Source organism: Oncorhynchus clarkii, chromosome 18 (assembly GCF_045791955.1).
Source record: "Oncorhynchus clarkii lewisi isolate Uvic-CL-2024 chromosome 18, UVic_Ocla_1.0, whole genome shotgun sequence".
Taxonomy (NCBI): domain Eukaryota; kingdom Metazoa; phylum Chordata; class Actinopteri; order Salmoniformes; family Salmonidae; genus Oncorhynchus; species Oncorhynchus clarkii.
In genome coordinates, this window is record NC_092164.1 from 19,871,161 (window position 1) to 19,895,089 (window position 23,929).

At 45.8% G+C, this 23,929-nt stretch overlaps 2 protein-coding genes and 1 long non-coding RNA gene across 3 annotated transcripts in view; all 3 read right to left on the reverse strand.

Moving 5' to 3' along the window:
- Nucleotides 1–1,294: 1,294 nt before the first annotated feature.
- Nucleotides 1,295–2,935, reverse strand: LOC139373178 (uncharacterized). The gene is made up of 3 exons (XR_011627540.1): nucleotides 2,872–2,935; nucleotides 1,809–1,921; nucleotides 1,295–1,420 (listed from the first exon to the last, which is right to left on the reverse strand). It is a non-coding gene; the product is annotated as an uncharacterized lncRNA (long non-coding RNA).
- A 191-nt stretch (nucleotides 2,936–3,126) lies between these two features.
- On the reverse strand, nucleotides 3,127–16,071 carry LOC139373177 (ribose-phosphate pyrophosphokinase 2-like). The gene is made up of 7 exons (XM_071113348.1): nucleotides 15,727–16,071; nucleotides 10,874–11,057; nucleotides 7,795–7,893; nucleotides 7,423–7,547; nucleotides 6,968–7,141; nucleotides 6,192–6,351; nucleotides 3,127–5,925 (listed from the first exon to the last, which is right to left on the reverse strand). The coding sequence occupies exons 1-7, from the start codon at nucleotides 15,846–15,848 to the stop codon at nucleotides 5,833–5,835; spliced, it is 957 nt and encodes a 318-aa protein (XP_070969449.1). The 5' UTR covers nucleotides 15,849–16,071; the 3' UTR covers nucleotides 3,127–5,832.
- A 1,353-nt stretch (nucleotides 16,072–17,424) lies between these two features.
- Nucleotides 17,425–23,929, reverse strand: part of LOC139372270 (FERM and PDZ domain-containing protein 4-like) — a 39,583-nt gene continuing 33,078 nt past the window's right edge. The window contains 5 exon segments of the mRNA XM_071112027.1: nucleotides 17,425–21,509; nucleotides 21,757–22,188; nucleotides 22,191–22,790; nucleotides 22,953–23,088; nucleotides 23,547–23,729. Coding sequence (XP_070968128.1) covers nucleotides 18,040–21,509; nucleotides 21,757–22,188; nucleotides 22,191–22,790; nucleotides 22,953–23,088; nucleotides 23,547–23,729 — 4,821 coding nt within the window. The 3' untranslated portion in view covers nucleotides 17,425–18,039.

A 23,929-nucleotide genomic window follows, 5' to 3' on the forward strand; every position in this document is an offset into this window, starting at 1 on the left:
TGTCACCTGCCACATCACGTTGATTCATTTTGAAAACTTGACTGCTGACATGATACAAATGTTGGGACTGTATCAACAGTGGACTAATGAGTAAAATACCCAAAGATATTGGGGCAGCAGGTAACCTAGTAGTTAAAGCATTGGCCAGTAACCGAAAGGTTGTTGGATCGAATCCCCGAGCTGTCAAAAGTAAAAATGTGTTGTTCTGCCCCCTGAACAGGGCTGTTAACCTGCTCCCTAATAGGCTGTCATTGTAATTAACCATTTGTTGTCAACCGACTTGTCTAGTTAAATTTGTAAAATACATCAATCAAAATATTGTGGTTCTTGAGTGGATTTTCCCAGTGCAAACAGCCTCATAGCATTGCAGGTTCAAGGGTCATCGCCCTTGGGTTGTGTAGAGCACGAAATGTGGGTTAGTCGGCAGACCAGAGATTTGGCCTTAGTTGACACATAAGGAACGTGGGTGGTCCACTAAGTTAAAAAAAAATGCATGGATAAAGAAAGCATGTCGCAATTCACTTCATAGAAACAAATTGTTTTTTTATTACAACATTTCACTGTTTCCATTATTGGTAATGGTATGTGGTAGATTAACATGACTGCTGGGAATTTAGAAAACTCCAAATAATTTGATCGACTGCAGAACACATGGAATTAATTTCCAGTAATGATCTTTTTTCCTTACAATATTAAACAATTCAGAGACAGGGTGCAACACAAAAAGCTTATCCCAAATCACATCGATAAAAAAGGTCACCGTACAATAAACGTTTTAAAAACATCAACGGAAATAAAGTCCACGCGAGTATCTCCCAAGACTAGATGGATTATGTTTTTTCATCCTTGGTTCGATAAAAAAAATATCTGACAGAAAACTTGTATTAACCGATGGGTATGTTAATCATATTACCAGTGTAAAAACAAAAAAAAGGTTTTGCATTTTTCCGAAACTAAAATATAAAAAGCCGGAGACCGTTGGGGCGTGTGTTACCAGGTCGACAAGAGGCCACACAGGAAATTGGATGTCGAACGAGAGACGCAACTTCCTAGATCCAAGGCCACGCCCACATCCTGTAGCCCTCTCTACCCCGTGTTGATGTTTGGACACCACACCCGACAACTTTGGTACTGTTCACCGTACCGCCCCTGGTTGGTTGGTAGTACTTCCTCATTCCTGGCCTGGCTAGGCGAGGGCCTGCTCCTCTATTGGTGGAGGTGGTAGGAGGGGCGGGGTCAGCTCCTGGACATGGATGGTCATCCATCGCAGTGCAGCTTTATGTTGTTGGTCGGTTTTCTCTTGACAAGTTATACAGCTAAAAAGAAGTGAGTGAAAAGAAGGCAATGCAGGAGGAGGGGGTGTACAGTGCATGACGGAGGGATGGTCTTCACGACGACGCCTGCTTCTCCTGTTCAATGGCTGGGAACAGAGAGAGAGAGAGAGACAGAGACAAAAAAAACAGTGATGAGAATCTCACTGGCAACACCCTTGAGGCATAAATGGTCTTTCACTTACCCTAGGCCTATCATGTCTACTGTAGCGTAGTTTAGACACACAATGTTAATATTGAAAAGGTAGGATTATATTCTATAGGAGTACCCGTAGGCCTACAGTAGCCTTCTTATGATGCATCCCACTGGGCAGACATTGGTTCAACAATTTCATCGAAATAACGTGGAATCAACGTTGATTCAACCAGTGTGTGCCCAGTGGGATCGGTCTATTAAGATTTTTTTTTATTTTTTTATATAGTATTCATGTGTCATATCATAATGTCAGACTATTGCATAAATGTCTGTATCCTTACTTTCTTTAGTCGGCAGCGGATTCTTCTCCTGCGTCTCGGTCTTTTTCAGCTTGGTCTTGTCGAAGCTGGCGACCTCCTCGAGATTTGGCTTGTCAGACATGATTGCGAATAATCTGTCAAAACGAGAAGCATTGTTTTAATTAAACATATGCGCAGACAGTACTGCAGCCACAATATATTTTCCTCAAGTGCGCAACTAGGGACGTGACAAAACGTGCAAGTAGTGCGCCTGCAATTCTTTTGTTCGCCTCAAGCAGAGCCTGGTGCAATTTGCCTCACATCCCGTTACCCAATTCAGGGACCATGTCACACACAGGGGCACAAAACCGCACCCCACAATGAATGGCGCCTAATATTCCCCAAAATGAACATTTACATAACAATACGCGTTCCCATGTTGAGAACGCCGAAAAGAGAAAAAGCGGTTGGCCACACATAACCAACTATGCGTTCAAATCAACGGTTAAAGTATAAAGATACTGCATATTATATGCATTTAAAAAATATTTGTCTACAACGCTGATCAGACGTCAATTCCACATGTTTGGTCTAAGACTCGCCTCTCCCTTGGGCAGCGCAATCTGGAGAACCACCGCCCAGATCCGCTTTACCTTCGAAGATAGGCTCCCAAATTGTACCGCGACTCCCTCAAATAGGCCCATTCATGACTATACGTGTCAACATACTATCTATCTAAAGGCACATTTCAAATGTTATTACGCATGACTTAGACAATTGACTGTAGCCTATCGCCACCACAAACAATCTGAACAAAGGATATAGACTGATATGGCTAGTGTTACACAACGAACCTCAAATAGAACACATATCCAGTCGTTTCTATTTTACTAGTTAGATGTTTCTTTCAACAAAAAAAAAAGGTTGCACCCATCCAAACATCTTTCTAGTCGCACCTTTTGTCCTTGGCATGGTACAGGTTAGAATGTTCTCGCAAGGATAAATTCAGGTTAGTTACACTATTCTGGCAGCATTTCAGCAGATATCAGGCATCCTACTTTTATATGACCAATACCATGAAGTTAATATGAATATCAGTGCTTACCAAAGTTGGGACTGATTGACTAATTGTACTTCTCCAGGCTTCGCGTTGCAGCAGTGTGTCCCGCCTTTGCGCAAGCATAGGAGATATACTGAGCAATATGCAAATGGCTCTGACGTCATCACACAGCTTCCATCCAGGAGCGATTTGGAAATTAAATACATGCTATATTAAAATTAGAATTACAGAATTAAAATTACAACATTTGAACCTCATTTTTCAACGGCGGGAATTTGAACAAATTATGGAGACGTGATACGTGTCCAAAATTTCACAGATGTGTTTTTAATCACTTTATTCACCGAGTTTCAGGCACCACAGAGAGAAGTATGCACAAGACGCCACCTGTCGGAAAATGGAGGTATTACATACTGTATTTATCACCATTATCATGTGACTTTCTTACACCCTTTGATTTCTAAAAGAGAAAAAAAAACATGTCCCTTCTATTAACTCTGTTCGATATGGTCTATATGAACAAACGCATATGATTATTCCCACTGGCAAATTGTATCTATTGTTAGTTATAGCAACGATCTAATAGCACTTATCTTGTTTTCACCTGATGATCCTTTGTGAAGTATGTTGTTATGGTTACGTGATAGTTTGGCCTGGTTCAGATTAAATACCTAATAAGCACGTGGACGCCAGCTATGGATCTTTTCATCAGCCACTATCCATCACTAAGGAATCAAAAATGACAGTCCTCATGTCTGAGAAACTGTTGCCAACTCCCCATACAGAACGTGACAAGGCAGTAGTAATAAGGCAACCCCCCACCGTCAGGATATATATATATATACACACACATATACATACACACACACACACACATACTATATATGGCTGTAGCCATCAGCCACACCAACAAGCATCCCCCTTGTTGGCAGTTGTCTCAGTCTGAGCCTAAACAAGGATATTAGTTCTGGTTGGTCCTTGGATGGGAGTCCAGGGCAAAGCGTCTTAGACTAGGAGTGCTGATCTAGTACCAGTTTAGCCTTCTAGATCACAATTAATACGATTACATGGTCAAGGAGGACCTGATCCTAGATGGTGGTTGGGCAGTAGTGTTGCATGCCCAGTTTGCTGAACTTGCCTTTCTAAAGACCTGCAATCGACAAAAATTAATTCAACCAAGGTCCTTGCTCTCACATGGCACTGCAATAAGATGATGGTGCAATGAGTAGCAACACATGCTCCTCAAATGGCCACCTAATTACTCACATCTTCCAATGGGATCACACAACCCCCCCCATAGGGAAAATAACAGTGTACTGTCTATAACAATTCATCTGAGGATCCTCAGTAACCAAAGGTCAAAGAAAAGAGTCAGCATTATGTCATGTCATTGTCAAAGTTTTTATTGTCAATGAAAACCCTGGTGGTGTAAAAAAAAAAAAAAAAAAACGTGTGGCTGCCTGTCCGCCAGCAGCTTTCAACCCATCCGCTAATTCGTTCTGAAGACTGCCTTTGGCGCACACTCACCGTACAACAGGATAAAATTAACGCAGAGGAGTTACTCATACATTATAACTTTTTCCTCAACTAATACTTGAAAAAAAAAATATATATTTCAAGACATGAGGAAAGTAGAATTTTTATACTTCATGACCTTATGGGTGTGGGTTGTTCGACCAATCACTCTTTGAGAAATGGATAAACTTGATATACAGAGGTACTGTCCCCAGTTGTTCCAAGTTATCGGATCGGATTTCGGCAATCGGATCGGGTTAACTTTACATAAATACAGCGGGTGTATCATTGACTTGAATTTGGATACCCGTTCTATTAATTTCATCCTATCCGATTGCCGAAATCTGAAAAGATAACTGTTGAAAAACTGGGCAGCAGGAGATTAGTAGTGGTGTTGGAGTTTTAGTAAATGAGAAATTTCAAGATGGTAAATCAGAAATACGAAAGTGAGCATGAGGCCCTGCAATGACAACAGTCCGTCACAAGAGGGAGTGCACCACCAGGGGCATACTAAATGAAGGAAACTAAAATGGCAAATCAGATTTGGCCTTGTTACGTGGCACTAACGAAATAATGTTTGAAACTAGAATGCCAGAAATTGTGGAAATGCTTCCAAACGGTCTCTCTCATATCTGAATTGAATTCCATGATACAATATTGGGACGTTAAGAAGACAATGCTAGATGCTTAAACATTATGTAGGAATCTATTTACTGGTTGAACAAATACAGCCTCAACTCTAGATTTTTTTTGAGAGAAAAAAGTCCCACACTAACCAAAATGTTGCTGGTTAAAGAAATAAAGCAATCAAAAACAAATCAGCTGTTGATGACTAAACAACCCTAGGTGGCATTGATTAGCACACACCGTAGCAAAAAATCCTGCAACAGAAAATGAAGACAGGCATTTCTTATTGTACAGATAGCCCCCTCCCCATTTGCTACTGTTTTGAGTCTAGTGAATAGGACCCTGGTATTTCGTAATCGGTGTGTATTGATGAAACAAAGGTGCCTCTAAAACCAGCAGCGCTGCAGATTCTCCACAGAGCAGGTTAGAACAGTCAGATGACTCAAGAAGTGACATCACACAATGGAATGCTTTCATTTATAGTGAAATGGAAGGAAAATGAGGTACAACAAACAGGAACATCGTTAGGCAATGGACCTTCGGTTAAAACGACAGCCAGATCCCTTGGGTGGCAAGGCTGGCAAAGCATGATATTGAAACAAACACAGTAAGGAAATCTTAACATGGTAATACGCATAAATATAAACTTGCTGGTCTCAGAGGAGGTGATACTCTTTCTTGGGTCTCCACACGGAACAACGGAGCTGGGAAAGTGGGCGTGACCTTCAGGAATCGGTCACATGTAATTGGCCCAAACCGTCAGGGTTTAAGGACTTCAGGGAGGGCGGGGGTCATTGAAGGTGCGAGCTGATTGGACCATGAGGAGAGGAAATGGCTGCTGTGGCCTCTGCTCGTGGCCATCCTTTACAAGGGAACGTGGCTGAAGAGGTAGGACACCGACTCGCCGTTGTGGGTTCTCCTGATCGCCTCGGCCAGGATCATGGCTATATCTATGATCTGGTGGAGACCATAGAAATACAACATAATAGATACATCTCTATAGCAGACCGCCATCAACCAGTGCCTCAGGTCAGGTAACCTATAGGGCAGCCGATCAAATCTGGTTGGAATGGTTAGCTCTAACAGCAGCAAGCTACAGTTTCGAGACATGGGAGAGGCAAAATGCTGCATGTATCAACAAAGGGATTCCTCAAACCTCATTGGCTAAAAGGTACCAGGACGTGTGAGTAAACAGGAAGTGCGCCCATCTGGACAGTGGGTACCTGTATCTTTGGGCACGACTTCATCTTCTCCTCCTGGGGGATGGTGTTGGTGACCACCACGGCCTCGAAGGGAGCATCGTTGATGCGCGTGATGGCCGGACCGGAAAATATGCCGTGCGTGAGGATAGCATAGACCTTGATCGCACCGGCATCAATCAATCTAGAGAGAGATATGAGTGGTGTAATATAAAAAAAACAATGTGACAGTAATATGGAAACTGTGTTTGAAAGTCAGATAAAACAACGCATATGAACAAAGTAGAAAAATGATATATGCACAAGCATCAAATAGAAGAGTGAAATGTTGAAGAGTTTCAGAGAGACAATGAAATGGGAGCCATGGTTGAAACTGGAACAAACGATAATGACTTCCAGGTTTTTCCCCTTTGCAAACAGTAAAATACAAATAGCAGAAAACTTGCTTTAAAAACGTTTTGTAACTGCAGCAAACAGGAGGGCTTCTACATTTGAGCAAGCCCCCATTCTGATGCAGAAAAAACACCTGAGTGGATTTTGAGTCTCCACATCACTCCTCACCCTCTACATAATCTATCTCATTAGGTTTGATACAGTGGATCAGATCTATAACCAATACGGTGATTTGAGATCGACGGATGCTCAACAGATGAGACTACAAAGCAACCATCTATAAATACTGACTTGTATTGACACCACAAGCCAAACACAAATAAACTAGATCAAGGCCATGGTAGAATAACTTTGGGGCTATTAGGAGCTGTGTGAGTGTACACACACACACACGTGTGGTCGCTCACTTCTCAGCAGCTTTGCAGATGGTGCCGCAGGTGTCGGCCATGTCGTCGACCAGGATGGCCACGCGGTCCTTCACGTCTCCGACCAGGACCATGCGGTCCACCTCGTTGGCCTTCTTCCTCTCCTTGTGGATGAGGGCAAACTCCACATTCAGACGGTCAGCTATGGAGGTCACTCTGGATTCAGGAATTTAAAACAAAGAAATATGAGAAATATGAGATATGCACGTCAGCGCTCAGCTGAAAATAGCATCTCATTCGCATGACCTCCAGAAGTCGAGCATTACTCATCTCGAAGATGGACAAGTACAAACAAACCCCAATGAAAGGTTAAACAAGGGAGAGATGAACAGGTCCAAACATTTCTGACTTTCCCCATAGCTTTTCCACATTGTTGAAGACCTCAGGACCAGCCGTACCTGGTTCATGTGACCCTGCCACATTGAATTGGTTATTACCGTTTGGCTCCTCCAGCGTCAGGGGACACAATGCAGCTGTTCTTCCACTCTGGAATGTTCTCCCGGATCCACTGGAGGACCGCGGGCTCTGCATACAGGTTGTCCACGGCGATGTCGAAGAATCCCTACAGAGAGAGACCAGAAAAAGTTTCAAACATTTCCCCTTTAACATAATAATATACAGCCTCTCCGATTAGCCCAATATTGAGCAAAAACATAGCGACAACTTCAGACTTCACTGCCATAACTTGGAATGAAACTAAAATTGAGCAACTACTACTAGTCGTTTCAATTCAATATAACTTAATTTAAATCGACAGGGGAAACTGCACCCTGCAATTGCATTGATGTGACGTGTTGGATGCTGCCTACCTGGATCTGCGAGGCGTGGAGGTCCATTGTGATGATGTGGTCGGCGCCGGCTACAGACAGCATGTTGGCCACCAGCTTGGCTGAGATAGGAGCGCGACTCTGGGACAGAGGGAGTTACAGGTTCTTTCAAATGAAGCACACAATTTAATTATTCAGCGTGGCAACAATTGTAGTACTACAGTAAAATGCCCTGGACTTAAATAACTAGTGAAGTCTAAATCCTCTGCTCCTCCACAAGGAACACAATCCTTGTTGGCTACAGGTTGTCGCGTGTTCAACACAGACATCTTAGTCTTCTGCGGTTAATGCACACACAAGCCTTCTGTAGCCAAATAGCAGCACAAGGTGACCGTAGAGATTCTGGTTTCAGGGGACAAATCACAACTCCCAGGTTACTTTATTTACACACACAAGTTCAACTCTGGCAAGATGCTTGTTTCAACTTGTTTCAATTTTGTACTAGGTCACATTCCACAGTGCCATGAATGGATTTAACATGCCTCAGGGAAAGACAACAGTGATAGGCCAACATGTGGTATTAAACATCCATCATTTGGTATAATCAAACATACTCCGTCTAAATCCTTCTTGTATTGAACTTTGATTTACAAACGTAAGTAAACCCTCTGTCAGAAATCTGTTATGTCCTGTTCTAGAACTTGTAGTTCAGAGTGTTTGTATAGGCTACAGATGTATTTCCCAACGTGTCCTCCAGTAACCCCTACAGCACGCATTTTTGTTGTAGGCCCAGACATGCACACCTGATGCAACTAATCATCAAGCCCTCAATGAGTTGAATCAGGGTTTCTAGATGGGATGCAGAAGTGACTTTTCAAAGCAGGTTAGGAACATTGAAGTAAGGTTAGGAAAAGGGCTAGCTAAATTGCAAAAATTCTCCAACGTGACCTCGAATATACAAGTTATGACGTCACTGACATTAGCAGGATCCCTGCTAGACATGACCTTGAATCAGTTAAGTCAGCCCGGGGCTACAACAAAAATGTGTGCTGTTGGGGGTACACTGGAGTACCAGAGCAGGGAGACACTGGGCTACAGTATGCCACTACGATAGAGGGGCCTTTGGGGTCTGGCATGTTACACCTTCATGTTAGAAAACATAACAGAGCTCCAGAGTGGCGCAGCGGTCTAAGGCACTGCATCTCAGTGCCTTACTAGTACCTGGTTCGAATCCAGGCTGTATCACATCCGGCCTGTGATTGGGAGTCCCATAGGGCGGTGCACAATTGGCCCAGCCTCGTCTGGGTTTGGCCGGAGTAGACCGTCATTGTAAATAAGAATTTGCTCTAGACTGATTTGCCTTGTTAAATAAAGGTTAAATATGCTCCAAAACGTTAAGAGATCTCATGCTTAGGGTCTCATGATAGTAACTGGTGCTTGATACACTGTCTTTGGGTTGATGGAGAGAGAAAGAGTGAGAAACGGTGGAATGTTGGATTGGCCTCAGAACAACTGGCTTGCTACATGAGGAAACTGTTGTTACTTTATTAACTGGAACAGTGTGTGACAATCATTTACCAGATAAGCGGTGGTCTGTGAACCCTTTCTCCCCTCTTGGAATGCCTGACGTCAACTTTCAGTTAAGTAACATTAGCACGAACTGTTAACGAGAATTAGGCCTAATTGTTGTCGGGTGATGAACCATGCTCTGATTCAAACCTACAGCTATATTTGGTAGATGCTGTATTTCTCATATGGTTTTTGTGTAGTAACACAGAAGTTATTGGATGACATTCACATTTGAAGAATCTCAAAGTAGCTACCCTTTGCCTTGATGACAGCTTTGTACACTCTTAGCCGTCTCAACCAGCTTCACCTGGAATGCTTTTCCAACAGTCTTGAAGGAGCTCCCACATATGCTGAGCACTTGTTGTCAGCTTTTCCTTCACTCTGTGGTCCAACTTATCCTAAACCATCTCAACTGGGTTGAGGTCGGGTGATTGTGGAGATCGGGTGTTTGTGGAGGCCAGGACATCTGATGCAGCACTCCATTACTCTCCTTGGTCAAATAGCCCTTACACAGCCTGGAGGTGTGTTGGGTCACTGTCCTGTTGAAAAACAAATTATAGTCCCTCTAAGCGTAAACAAGATGGGATGGCATATTGCTGCAGAATGCTGTGGTAGCCATGCTGGTTAAGTGTGAATCCTTGAATTCTAAATCAGTGTCACCAGCAAAGCACCCCTACACCACCTCCATGCTTCGCGGTGGGAACAATACATGCAGAGATCATCCGTTCACCTACTCTGGGTCTCACAAAAACACAGTGGTTGGAACCAAAAATGTAAAATTAGGGCAGATTTCCACGGGTCTAATATCCATTGCTTGTGTTTCTTGGTCCAAGCAAGTCTCTTCTTAGTAGTGGTTTCTTTGCAGTAATTCGACCAAGAAGGCCTGATTCACGCAGTCTCCTCTGAACAGTTGATGTTGAGATGTGTCTGTTACTTGAACTCGGTGAAGCATTTATTCAGTCCTCATGAGAGCCAGTTTCATCATAGTGCTTGATGGTTTTTCAACTGCACTTGAAGAAACTTTAGAAGTTGGACATTTTCCGGATTGACTGACCTTCATGTCTTAAAGTAATGATGGACTGCCGTTTCTCTTTGCTTATTCGAGCTGTTCTTGCCATAATATGGACTTGGTCTTTTACCAAATAGAGCTATCGCCTGTATACCACCCCTACCTTGTCACAACACAACGGAGGAAGGAAATCAATTCCACCATTTAACTTTTACCAAGGCACACCTGTTAATTGAAATTAATTGCAGGTGACTACCTCATGAAGCTGGTTGCTACCTTGAAGAATCTCAAATATATTTTGATTTGTTTAACACTTTTTGGTTACAACATGATTCCATGTGTTATTTCATAGTTTTGATGTCTTCACTATTATTCTACAATACAGAAAATAGTACAAATAAAAACCCTTGAATGAGTAGGTGTGTCCAAACTTTTGACTGGTACTGTAAATATGCTACGTTTTGCACTACATACTGAACACCACACAGTGAATCATAGTCGTGACTTATTTGTGCCTAGGAGCAGCCCGGAAGGTAAGCTTACCTTGTCTTTTTTATCCTGCCGGGCGTAGGGGAAGCAGGGGATGACGGCGGTGACTCGGGACGACGAGGCGATCTTGCACGCGTTGATCATGATCAGCAGCTCCATCAGGTTGTCGTTGATCTCGCCGCAGCCGCTCTGCACAATGTAGACGTCCTCGCCGCGCACGCTCTCCCCGATCTCCACGCTGACCAAGAGAAGCGGGATTATTATTTAGTGGCATGTTAAGGAAAGGATGAGGATCATAATTCTTACCATCACCACGGAACCCCACACTCACCTCCACACTGAGGTAGAGAAGATCATTCCTCCCTCCTCGCTCTACGCCTATTGCTCCTAAACCCTGACGGAGAAGGCTGATCATAATCTTCTCACCAAGGCCCTTTATCAACTAGGCCATCTCCCCTCCCCCTACAAGGTATGCTTAGAAAAAAGAGCAACTGCTACTCACTCATGAAAGATACTGCACCAAGAATCACTTTCCAACAACACAGTATCATAACTGCACACCAAAAGCGGAGGACTGATGGAGGTCTGGTACAGTAAATTGGAGTGACCGGAACAAGCTTAACGTTGACTAACTAGCCTCACATGAGAACTCTCATTTGAAAGAGCGTGTGGAAAAGCAGACTTCCGGGAATCAGTGTACACACACACACACACACACACACACACTTCTCCACAAGTTTCAGGCATCAAAACAAGTTAAAAAAAAAGAAACGTCTGAAACATTCCAGACAGACCAACCCCCCTTCCCTACCTCCGCTGCAGTCATGTGCTCACATCTGACCAAGAGAGGCAATTAACGCAACAGCTGGTCTACCCATCTGAACCACCCAGAAGAGGAGGCACGAGGGAATCTGTGTTCTAAGGGGAGAGCGTAAGCAAGACGTGAGGAGACACGAGACCCACCGCTACTGTACAGACTAGGACTGTCGCAGAGTATTAAAAAAAAAAAGTGATCGACCGAGAGTGTTCTTTCGACCAATCGATTGGTTTTTAAAACGTGTATTTTTCCCATATAAAGGCACACCTTAAGTTAATAAAATCAACAGTATGCACTGAGCTTGTCTGATGCTTTAAGCGCACTGTTTGATGAAACAATAAGATAACCAGTTAAAAAATCTGTTCCTGACCTCCCCCCAAACATAAACGGTTAGTTAAGAACTAGAGGTTGACCGATTACGATTTTTCAATGCCGATACTGATTATTGGAGAACCAAAAAAGCCGATTAAAATCGGCCAATTCTTATTTATTCATTTGTAATAATGACAATTACAACAATACTGAATGAACACTTATTTTAACTTAAATGTAATACATCAATAAAATCAATTTAGCCTCAAGTAAATAATGAAATGTGAAAATAAGGAACGGTGGGTTAACTGCCTTGCAGTAAGCCAAGGTAAATTGCTAACTAGCATTAAACTTATCTTATAAATAACAATCATAATCACTAGTTAACTACACATGGTTGATGATATTACTAGATATTATCTAGCTTGTCCTGCGTTGCATATAATCTGAGCATACAAGCATCTAAGTATCTGACTGAGCGGTGGTAGGCAGAAGCAGGCGTGTAAACATTCATTCAAACAGCACTTTCGTGCGTTTTGCCAGCAGCTCTTCATTGTGCGTCAAGCATTGCGCTGTTTATGACTTCAAGCCTATCAACTCCCGAGATGAGGCTGGTGTAAACGAAGTGAAATGGCTAGCTAGTTAGCGTGCGCTAATTGCGTTTCAAACATCACTCACTCTGAGCCTTCTAGTAGTTGTTCCCCTTGCTCTGCATGGGTAACGCTGCTTCGATGGTGGCTGTTGTCGTTGTGTTGCTATACTGTTACACTGGCAATACTAAAGAGCTTATAAGAACATCCAATAGTCAAAGGTATATGAAATAAACGGTATAGAGAGAAATAGTCCTGTAATTCCTATAATAAACAACAACCTAAAACTTCTTACTGGGAATATTGAAGACTCATGTTAAAAAGGAACCACCAGCTTTCATATGTTCTCATGTTCTGAGCAAGGAACTTAAACGTTAGCTATTCTTTACATGGCACATATTGCACTTTTACTTTCTTCTCCAACACTGTTTTTGCATTATTTAAACCAAATTGAACATGTTTCATTATTTATTTGAGACTAAATAGATGTATGTATGTATTATATTACGTTAAAATAAAAAAGTGATCATTCAGTATTGTTGTAATGGTCATTATTACAAAAATATATATATACATTATATAAAATGGTTATTGCCTTTTTTTGGTCTCCAATAATCGGTATCGCTATTGAAAAATCATAATCGGTCAACCTCTAATATGAAGTGCGACTGGCTCATCCATGGATGTGCGGAGAAAATGCCCTTATTTTTTAAAATATTTTTTGTTAGCTCCCCACGCGAGGGTTTGTGCTCTCTGATTAGCTCAAAGTCAAATTGAGGGCCATTGATGAGCGTTGCAATTCTACAAGTAGAATGAGTAGGTTCGTAGTTACAGGTTCTGTTTTTGTTCTTGCAAGAGAAGGAACGGCCTCCCACTGTGTTAAGTACCTATAGGCAGTGAGATTCTCGGTGTGTTTTATACTTTTTATTTATTTAACTAGGCAAGTCCGTCAAGAACAAATTCTTATTTACAACGACGGCCTCCTGCGGGGGCTGGGATGAAAAATAAAAATATATGACAACACGACAAGAGACACCACAACATAGACAGACCCATGACAACACAGCATTGTAGCAACACAACATGGTATCAACACAAAACATGGTACAAACATTGGGCACAGACAACAGCACCAAGGGCAAGGTAGAGACAACAATACATCACACGAAGCAGTCACAACTGTCAGTAAGAGTGTCCATGATTGAGTCTTTGAATGAAGAGATAGAACTGTCCAGTTTGAGTGTTTGTTGCAGCTTGTTCCAGTTGCTAGCTGCAGCGAGCTGAAAAGACGAGCAACCCAGGGATGTGTGCGCTTGGGGGACCTTCAACAGAATATGATTGGCAGAACAGGTGTTGTATGTGGAGGATGAGGGCTGCAGTAGATATCTCAGATAGGGGGGAGTGAGGCCTAAGAGGGTTTGATAAATAAGCATCAACCAATGGGTCATGCGACGAGTATACAGATATGACCAGTTTACAGAAGAGTACAGAGTGCAGCGATGTGTCCTATGAGGAGCATTGGTGGCAAATCGGATGGTCGAATGGTAAAGAATATCAAGCCGCTCGAGAACACCCTTACCTGCCGATCTATAAAATCACATCTCCGTAATCTAGCACAGGTAGGACGGTTATCTGAATCAGGGTTAGTTTGGCAGCTGGGGGAAAGAGGGGCGATTACAATAAAGGAAACCATGTCCAGATTTAACCTAAGCTTTGCTATGTGCTGAGTGAAGGACAATGTACCGTCTAGCCTTACTCCCAAGTACTCCCAAAACCCCCAGAGGCAGTAATCACACCGGTTGGGAGAGGGGCAGTCTTCCTACCAAACCATATGACCTTTGTTTTGGAGGAGTTCAGAACAAGGTAAGAGGCAGAGAAAGCTTTGGTGTAGAGCATTTAACACAAAATCCAGGGAGGGGCCAGCTGAGTATAAAACTATCCTTGGCAATGATCTTAATACTTATTAATACTTTGTCCTTGCAAGGAGGACATCCCACAATAAGATCTTATTTAATAGGTGTCCCACTATCAGACCAATCTTTCTCCAAAAGTATCCACAAAATGCTAAAACAGATTATTGTATAAATATAGCTGACAAAAACCCACTATTGCACATAGGGGACAAAGTAATGTAGCTAGGCTAAATCAATAGGAGACCTTAGCTCACCTTGGTTCATGGGGCAGTGCAGTGAACTCACTCACACCCATTGCATCATATTGCAAGTATTGTAACGTCTACATACACCAGCGCAGGTTTATGTAGTTACCATCTCTACTGAACAATTAGGTCAGTTTGCTTACTGGCTGGAAATGAACCTAGATTAAGGGCGTGACATCATTTAGGCTAAAATGGAACTGAGGGTGGCAGCAGGGCAAACAATTATAGGAATAAATCAGATAAGGAAAATGTATAAATGAAAAACATATATTTTATTTTTGAATCATTTTAGCAGAGGTTCATATACAGAGCAATTTACAGGTGCAATTAGGATGAAGTGCATGACAATGTGGGCAGGGAAGGAACCAGGGGTGGCAGTAGGGCAAACAATTATAGGAACAATTCGGATAAAAAAAAACGGATAAAAAAAAAAATAATTTTAGCAGAGGCTCTCTGAAGGTACAATTAGGGCACATCGACCGATTTTTCACTTAGTCGGTTAGGGGATTCAAACAGCCGGCTTTTTGGTTGCTGGCCCAACCCTCTCACCCACTAGGCTACCTGCACAGGTATCACTCATTTTCATTACATTATGTAACTGCAACATTTCAAGACGTTTGCATACTGAACGTGGCCTTGTTCTCTGTTGCTGCAGTAGTTGGTTCTGTTTACACGAACTGTTGGCTATTATCAAGTCACGTGAGTATTTTCGCAAACTAACTAGCATGTATCTTTCAAAGTTACGACTCAACAATGAACACCAGCATGCGCGACCATGTGATTACATAACTAGATATAACTAACTAGCCAATTTAGTGATTGATGTAATAACGTCAGCAAGCTAGTGTTATTCAGTGACGTTCGCATAGCTGGCAAACTTACTACTCTTGCGCACATGTGCATGCATGACCCAGGCTGCAGTAAGTTAACGTCCAGCGCCTGCGAGCTAGCTCAGCTAACGCAGCTGGTAAATTAGCTAATCATGCACCTATCTAAAGACAGACGAGAAATGAGTAAAAAATAAACCTACCATGTTTCTTGGTTGGAGAATTTCTTCGTTATCACTTTCCCCAATTCCAGTCCGAGGCGATCAGCCACTTTTTGTGACAGGTCTTGGTGGGAGCTCCCGCTGAAAAGCACGATGTTCGGCATGTCCTAAATATGTCTGTGCAATTTGGTTATGCGAGTAGGAGATTTTGGATGCAACAATTATCCCTCGAGGGGCAAGTTAGCTAACAAGTTAACTTATTATCGTTGTAGCCCACGCATAGCAGATCAGCACGAGAGGAGACCTAAAACTGAAAAGGAAGTGAGAATCGTGTTTGCATGGTAGAGCGGAAATGCCGCTTCCTAATTCTTCTTCTTCTTCTTATTTGGGATTGTTTTGGCGGCTCGCATCCGATTTAAGGTGCATGCACTGCCACCTATTGTACCGGAGTATGAGGCTATTCACGGCGTACCTACATAAAATTATTTGTGATACAGTATTATACAGTCGGGGAAAAGGAAAAAAATATCCTACCAACTATTAGCCCTTAATAAAATTATAAAGAAACACCACCCTATTCCACTATTTACCCTATCTAATCCTACTCAACACCCCCTGCAACCTTACAAACCCAAGTATTTCTCTGCGGCTGCCATCCCCTTCCTCATTGGACAAAATCGATGCCTTTCTTCTTAGGTGGCTTTTTTCTGCGGTTGGCATCTGACGTTATGGTCCCATGCTATTTGGAAGACCAAAACTCCATCCCACCAAAACAGGCTGACATTTCAGGCGGTTTTTTCAAACAGTTTTTACACTAAAATGACATTATCATAATTTTCACAATTTCACAGTATTATTCTAACCTCATACTGTGGAAATATATATAAAAGCGGGGGAAACAATTGTTTTGTCTGCACTGGGCATTAAAAAATAATCATGTATTTGCTTGTCCTGCCACATATACATCAGGCCTACTATGACTTGACTGACGCCTCAATCAGACCGACAGCGTCATTGCATTTTGGTACACCAGAAGTACATTCAATTCCAAGTAACGCTGCGTTTGCCTTGCAGCTTTGCGTTGCAGAGGCATTTGCAGTGCGTTCTGTGTCAAACTGTATGCGTAGACGGCTTAACAGAAATGGTAGCAGAAGGTGAGTGTTGAACTTTTGTTGCACACATATCCAAATGATGACACTTTTGGTGGGATCAAGGCATAATAGTTACACGTGTTGGTTGAAAAGCACACTGGCTAGAGAGTCTGAAAGGAATGGTCCCTTACAGATTTTGGTCTTTCAAAATGTCCTCACAGCCCCCCCCTTTAAGGCTTTTCGATCTGTGTGTTTTAACTTGATTTAACTCTGAGATTGTAGTCAGATGATACCTCAAGTGCCTCTTTTATCCACACACAGAAACCTTTGTCAACGCCTTGGTGATACACTCCCTCTTACTATGCTCACATGAGAAGCATCACGCTAGGAAAGAAGGGCCTGTTAATTTGAAATGAATAGATTGTTTTATATCCAAATGAATAAGACGTAATTCAGAATGAAACATGTTCAAAATGGCATTATCATTTATTTTTTTTGTAGATAGAGAAAGCAACTAGGCCTAGGGTGTAGAAAAATGAGGCGGTGCACAAGTGAATCATTTATTTTACTGGAGTTCTTCTACAAGATATTAGTGGAGCAAATGAAATAGCAAGTGAAGACACACCATGACCCTCGGATATGTAAAACATTTTAATGGGTCAGAGAAGCTGAAAAAAAATATTGAGTGGATTTTTACGTTTATGGTCAGAGAAATAAAATGCAGTCTGATACATACATGTTGAAGGACACCATTTAGTCCAGAGAGGGTCATATTAAAACACATACAATGAAAGGCTGTAAAAAAATGATGAAACATTACACACCGATCGACTTAAAAGCTCTTTAATAAGATACTTGTCTACTTATTTGATGTCTTTTCAGTATAGTTTTATGCCCTCTGTATTTGTTTAAAAAAAAAAAAAACATGTCAAAATAATTTAGAAATAAGGAGTATTAAATGCAGTGCAAGTTCAGTGCTGTACGTCAATCCTCTCTCTCCACACTGCAACCTAGAACTGCATCATCAATATCACATTAAAGAGTACATGTCTTCCCAATGACCTCTCAAAATGTCTATAGCAATTTATATATTTATATAGTGTATCATATGTACTGTATGTACATTATATACATGGACAATAAATTGTACACAAGAAGTAGGGTGTCTATAATAACATCAGTTCTTATTACAAAGGCCGGGTCTTGTATGGCTTTGTATAATGTACATAACACTAAAAGACGTTGCTGTCGGCTGGACGTCCCACTACTTGCTAAGCAGCGTTTTGAGGGAGCGGGTGAGTGCGTTGGCGATGGCTGACATGGTGCTGGAGTGGCGGACCAGGGCATTGACGCTGTGGTCGCTGGGCGCTCCGATGGACGCCGCCTCGGCTGCGCGCAGCAGGCAGATGTAGTTCATGACCAGCTCGTCCACCTTGGCCACCACCTCCCTCTGCTGTTGGGCAGCTGATGCCCTCAGGCCCCTCACCAGGCACATGCAGGCCTCAGACAGGCAGCACAGCACCTGGAAACTGCAGGTGATGGCCAGCAGCATCTCCTCTGGGCTGCCGTGGGCCTGGGCCATCCTGCGACATGCCCGCCCCAGCTCTTTAGACTCGATGGACAGCAGCTGCTTGTATTGGGACAGGTCGGCTGTGATCTGTGGCACCTGGCCGCTGCGGTCCCCCCTGCCTACGCTTGAGCGCACTAGGGCGATGAGCTCGCTGGCGTCGCGGCGTACATCCGAGAAGCCAACGGGGAAGACGTACATGCGGTCTTTGAGCGTGTTAATGCGCGACAGCCGGTCGCTGAAGCTCATGTTGGTCAGGACCTCGCTGTAGAGCTGGTCGCCTGCTGCGTCGGTGGCCAGGCCGTAGATAGACGCTGCTTCCTCCATTTCCCTGCCATGGCAGCGCCTGGAACTCTCGCCCCTCTCGCCCATCTCACCCCCCTCTACTTCATCCTCCTCTGCCTGGCTCTTCCTCTTGAAAAAGCAGTAGCTGAAGGGACCGTGGCACCTCCAGGGGCTGCTCGAGTCCATCTTCTGCGAGCCCTTCATGTGCTTGGCGTCCTTCTGCAGGGGGAACATCACTGAGGCCCTCCGGCTGTCTCTGCCCCCAGCCGACCCGCACGTGGACGCTACTGAGCCCTGCGAGTAGCTCTTCGACAGCCTCTTCCTCGTGGGTCTCCTCTGTAGTTTGGGGTCAACTGGTCCTTGCTGGCACTTGGTTCTGCCTTTGTCGAAGAGCACCTCCACACTCCCGGAGCCCGCCGTTACATTACTGGTGCTCCGTCTGAGCTCCCTGCCCCGCTGCAGGCTATTGATGCTGGGCTCCCTGCCCAGGTGGAGGCTGTTGGTGCTGGGCTCCCTGTCCCGCTGCAGGCTGTTGGTGCTGAGCTCTCTGCCCAGGTGGAGGCTGTTTATGCTGGGCTCCCTGCCCAAGTGGAGGCTGTTGATGCTGGGCTCCCTGTCCCGCTGCAGGCTGTTGGTGCTGGGTTCCCTGCCCAAGTGGAGGCTGTTCATACTGGAGTCCCTGCCCCTCTGGAGGCTGTTCATATTGGGCTCGCACTGGTGGTGGAGGCTGGCTGTGACTGACTGGATGTGGTTTTGTCTGTATGTGACGGTGGACTGCTTTGGCACAGTGGAGTTGTGGGTGCTCATGTTGGCTGGTAGGGGAGGTGGAGGAGGTGGTGGAGGAGGTGGGGGCGGAGCCGTGGCACAGGCTCTGGCCTGCTTAGTGAAAGCTGATGGGTGATCTCCTGCTTCCGCTCCCAGTGACGTCCCCAGCTGCTCTGTGCGAGCTACACTAGGGGCAGTAGAAAAACAGAGATAATCGTTAGGAGTCTGTCGGATGGCATGCTTTGTCCTGCAGTCAGATCTGAGCCAGTCCTCTGTGCCACAGATGCTGGCACCGCTTTGGGACATCACACTCCGCGCCCTGGAGGGGGGCCTGTGGACCATGCCCCCACCCCCACCCCCTCCATGGATGTTGTCCCTCAGGGACAGGAACCGCTCGACCTCAGGGTCGATGGCGGCCCTCTCTAACTCACTCTCGAGGCCCGAAAAGGAGCTCCTCCTCTCTGTGCCACTGGGCCTTACTTCAACACTGTCAGCGGGTCTCTGAGCATGCAAGTCAGGATTGCTCTTCAACTTAGCGGGCAGGGTGGCGGAGTGATAGGGCCGGGGGCCTTTGTCAACCCGTGAGGTGACTGCATTGGGGTTCACTAGACTCGGGCTGAGGAAGGGTGACGAGGACGAGGGGGGCATGCAGGGATAGCGGTGAATGGTGTTCCCTTTACTCCTAACCATCTCTATCAGTTGGGGATTACTGGTAATATATCTCCTAGTGTCCTTCCTGACTCCCCCTCCCAGGCCTGCACTATGCAACCTGCCTCCCTGGTGCATCTGGCTCACTGTCAGGTAGTTAATGAGCTGCCTATAGGACTCGTTCCCCTCCTTGAGGTTAGCACCCCTTACACAGGCTGTCTTGGCATGCAGATCATTTTGAAGGTTACTCCTTTTAGCGATACTACCTGTGGTTTCTTTCATCTTGGCCGACCGGAGGGAACCCTCTCTGCTGGTGTCTGACCCAGGAGGTTGTATGTTGGGCAGCATCTTCCGCAGGAGTGTGGGGTCTGCTTGGGGGTGGAGGTCCCTGCCCACAGGGATCTGGCCCGGGGTGCCATGGGGAGCCTTGTCCTCATAGGTGAAAACCCTGAGGGACGTGGAAGATTCGGAGAGCGGGTGGTGGTTGCCGTCGGGGGCACAGAGGGGCGAATCCGTTGGGGTGCCACAGGCGCTGCTCCCCGTGCTGCAGCCCGCGTCCAGTGATGAGCACTGGGAGCCCTGCAGGGAGTTGTGAGCCTCGCTCTGAAGGGACGAGATCCGTTTGGCTAGGTGGTACTCACACAGCCGGGCAACCCCTTGCCTCACTTGCTGCCGCTGCTCCCCTGGGGCATCTCCCTGTCCACCGGGGGGGTCCCGGGGCTTCTTGGTAGGGGAGGAGGGGAAGGGACCTGCCGCTCCCCCCAGGTACTCTTCCTGCTGGCCGCCCATCGCCCCAGTGTCCCCCACTGCAGCCTCCCCTGGTTCCTCCTCAGGCTCTGTCCGTTCAGGGTGTGGGGGAGGGGGGCGCGGCAGCCTGCGGTGACTCCTTGGCAGGCTGTTCACCGCCAGGTTCTCCGCCATGATGGAGATGGAATTCTCTGGTAGAGGAAGAGGCAGCCTTCTCTGCAGCCTCTCGCAGAACGAGGTACGCTCCACATCCAGCTGGCTCCCCCTGTGGCCGTCTCTGGTACTGAACGTGTTGAACTTCCCGTTGGTGTCGGCCAACTTTTTTAGCCCTTTCCCTCCAACAACCACGGAGTTGGGTCGCTTGCTGAAGCCGGAGGAGAGGTTAGTCAGAGAATCAGTGGTTTCTGGATCCAGCTCTATGCCATCTGGATGGAGGGTCTGTTTAGGGAGCGTGGTGGACGACGGCGGCCCGCCGTCTCGATGGTGGGAGGGGCTGTGGGCTTTCTTTTGGGTGGCCACTCTGGGCGAGATGGGGAAGTCTGTCTTTTCCTCCGTCAAAGGCTGGTAGCCTTCGGAGGTGGCGATAAGGAGGCGCCTGTGGTTCTCGTGGAAGAGTTTGTGGGCGGCGGCCTGCTCCATGGTCTCGGTCATCTCTGAGGAGTTGGTCTCATTGCCTGAGTCAGAGGAAGACTCAGGACTGAAAGCTCGAGACATTTGCACACCTATGTGAGCCAGGGAGAAAAAAATATATAATTTGAGCTTCTTTCAACCTTGTCTACATAAAAGTAATACAATTCTATTATATCACTTTTAACAAAGTTCAACATATAGTTTGAAGAAATCCTAATTTGGGCCAGGTCTGATCACAAAGCACAACAGTGAACACTGAAAAACCAAAACTAGAGCAAGGCCATGACACTGTATGCACAACAGCTATAAACTATAAGTGGTGTTGGTAGTGGTAAAGACCTGGGTTACTGTTGGGCTGTGGTCGCTGTGGGCGTGGTGGGTGTGGCCTCTCCTCGGACACGGTCAGGGCTTCCAGTGCCTGCAGGGTTGTTACCATGGCATCCTCCAGCCTCCTTTCCCTGCCGCTCCCCTCACCATGCGACCCCGTGGGGACAGCGTCGATCAGCGACACGGGCATGTCATTGTTGCCGGCAGTGGCCAAAGGGTGACTCTCGGGACTCTCCTCATCAGAACTGTCTCTGAACCCCGGGGGTGGGGCGGCAATGGCGAGATTTAGCGAATGGAGGACACCGTCGGTATCATCATCGTCATCATCGCCCCCCTCGGGGGGAGGAAGTGAGGTCAGGTCGATGATGTCATCGCTGGAGCCCGAGAGGGTGAGGATCGTGGCTTTGCTCGCCGCGGTCGTGCCGCCTCCTCCACCCTCCCCCCTCCCGTCCCGGTAGAGTCTTCCTCACAGCTGGCGTCGTCCTCATCCTCGGCGTCGTCCGTGGTGTCTGCATAACAAAGGTCCCTTAGCAGCGGTTCCTCTACCAGCTCCTCGCCGATGTTGCTGTAGACCACATGCGGCATGCCGTCAGCGAATTGGAAGGGCACGGGTACCTGGGTCCTAAAGTGTCCCGGGTTGTTGACGTTGTTGTGCAAGTAGGCTATGGGCCTGTGCTCGGGCACCTCGGGACTCTCATCCATCAGGCGCTCGTAGCCAAAGTTCTGGGGGTTAACAGTGTTCAAAGGGGGGTCTCCGAAGATGAAGGAGACCTTGGCGCTCCGGGGGGAGTCTTGGGGTTTGTTTCTGGCAGGGGGGAGAGGTGGGGGCCGGGGACTCCTCCGCCCCTCCGACGGCCTCTCGTTCTGCTGCAGGGTTAGGGTATGGTGTTGGGGCTCGGGGATGTAGGGAGAGATGTTGTTCTCTCTCCCTCCATTGTTAGAGAAGTCCATGTCACTGCTGTAACGCTCGTCCTGGCAGGCAGCATTGGGGTCCTCACAGTTGTCTAACGAAGTGCTGTACGGCCACTCCAGAAGATTGTCCTGATCTGTTGTTTAATAGAGGAACTCAATTCAACAATTTGACAAAATACTGGATATAATAGACGTGTATACAGAAGCACGCACATGCGCACACACACACACACACACACACACACACACACACACACACACACACACACACACCACATAGTACTAGGTTGACCAACCCATTTCTTCAGCGATGCTGTTGCAGTGGGCCATGTTGAAGATAGATCTCCTAGAGTCCACTAGGAGTCGATAGTACCCTGCTGTCAGACACGCCAGGTTCATGGCATCACTAGACTCCATTATCAACGTGATGGGCTACAGATCAAACATAAAAAAATTAAAACATTACAGAACACAAGGATATGGTCTTGCAAGAATAGTATTTATGTACAAACTGTTTTTTCTACTTATTAGCCTGCTAATATTGACCAGGGCATGATGCCTAGATTTTTAGGGAAAGGGGATACCTTGTCAGTTGCTCAACTGAATGCATTCAATCGAAATGTTTCTTCCACATTTAAACCAACTCCTCTGAATCAGAGAGGTGCGGGGGGCTGCCTTAATCGACGTCATCGATGCCCAGTTGTTGTTGGGGGTTAACTGCCTTGCTCAAGGGCAGAACGGCAGATTTGACCACCTTGCCGGTTCGGGATTCGAACGAGCGACCTTTCGGTTACTGGTCCAATGCTATTATTTGCTAGTCTACCTGCCGCCCAAGCCTCAAGCCACCCACTTAACAGTGTCAACTCGACACGTCAGGCCCCACTCCTTACCCTGACATCCATGACGTGTAGCTCCACGCGGACGTTGATATCATCCTCTGTGAGGATCTCGATGCGGTTCACGTGGCTGAAGTCTGCCAGCAGGGCCATCAGGTTGGTCTTGGCGTTGATCACATGACTGATGCCGTACCTGGGCCCCACTAGCAAGGTCACCTCTGTCTGCTTCTCCCCTTGCTGTGAGGGTGTGTGTTGGGGGTGAGGGTGTGTGTGTGTGTTGGGGTTGAAGAGGGGTGTGTATGTGTGTGTGTGTGTGTGTGTGTGTGTGTGTGTGTGTGTGTTGGAGTTGAATAGGGGTGTGTATGTGTATTTGTGCGAGTGAGTGAGTGTGTAAAAGAGAGAAGGCAGGATATGGATTTGGAACAATATCTATGTGG

Bases quoted from the DNA above. Each gene is read 5' to 3' on its own strand.
- LOC139373177 (XM_071113348.1), bottom strand. From the start codon at position 15,848: ATGCCGAACATCGTGCTTTTCAGCGGGAGCTCCCACCAAGACCTGTCA. The intron at 7,894-10,873 runs GTAAGCTTACCT...CCTCTGTCCCAG, and splicing joins GGCAGGATAAAAAAGACAAG to AGTCGCGCTCCTATCTCAGC. The intron at 7,548-7,794 runs GTAGGCAGCATC...CTCTCTCTGTAG, and splicing joins TCCACGCCTCGCAGATCCAG to GGATTCTTCGACATCGCCGT.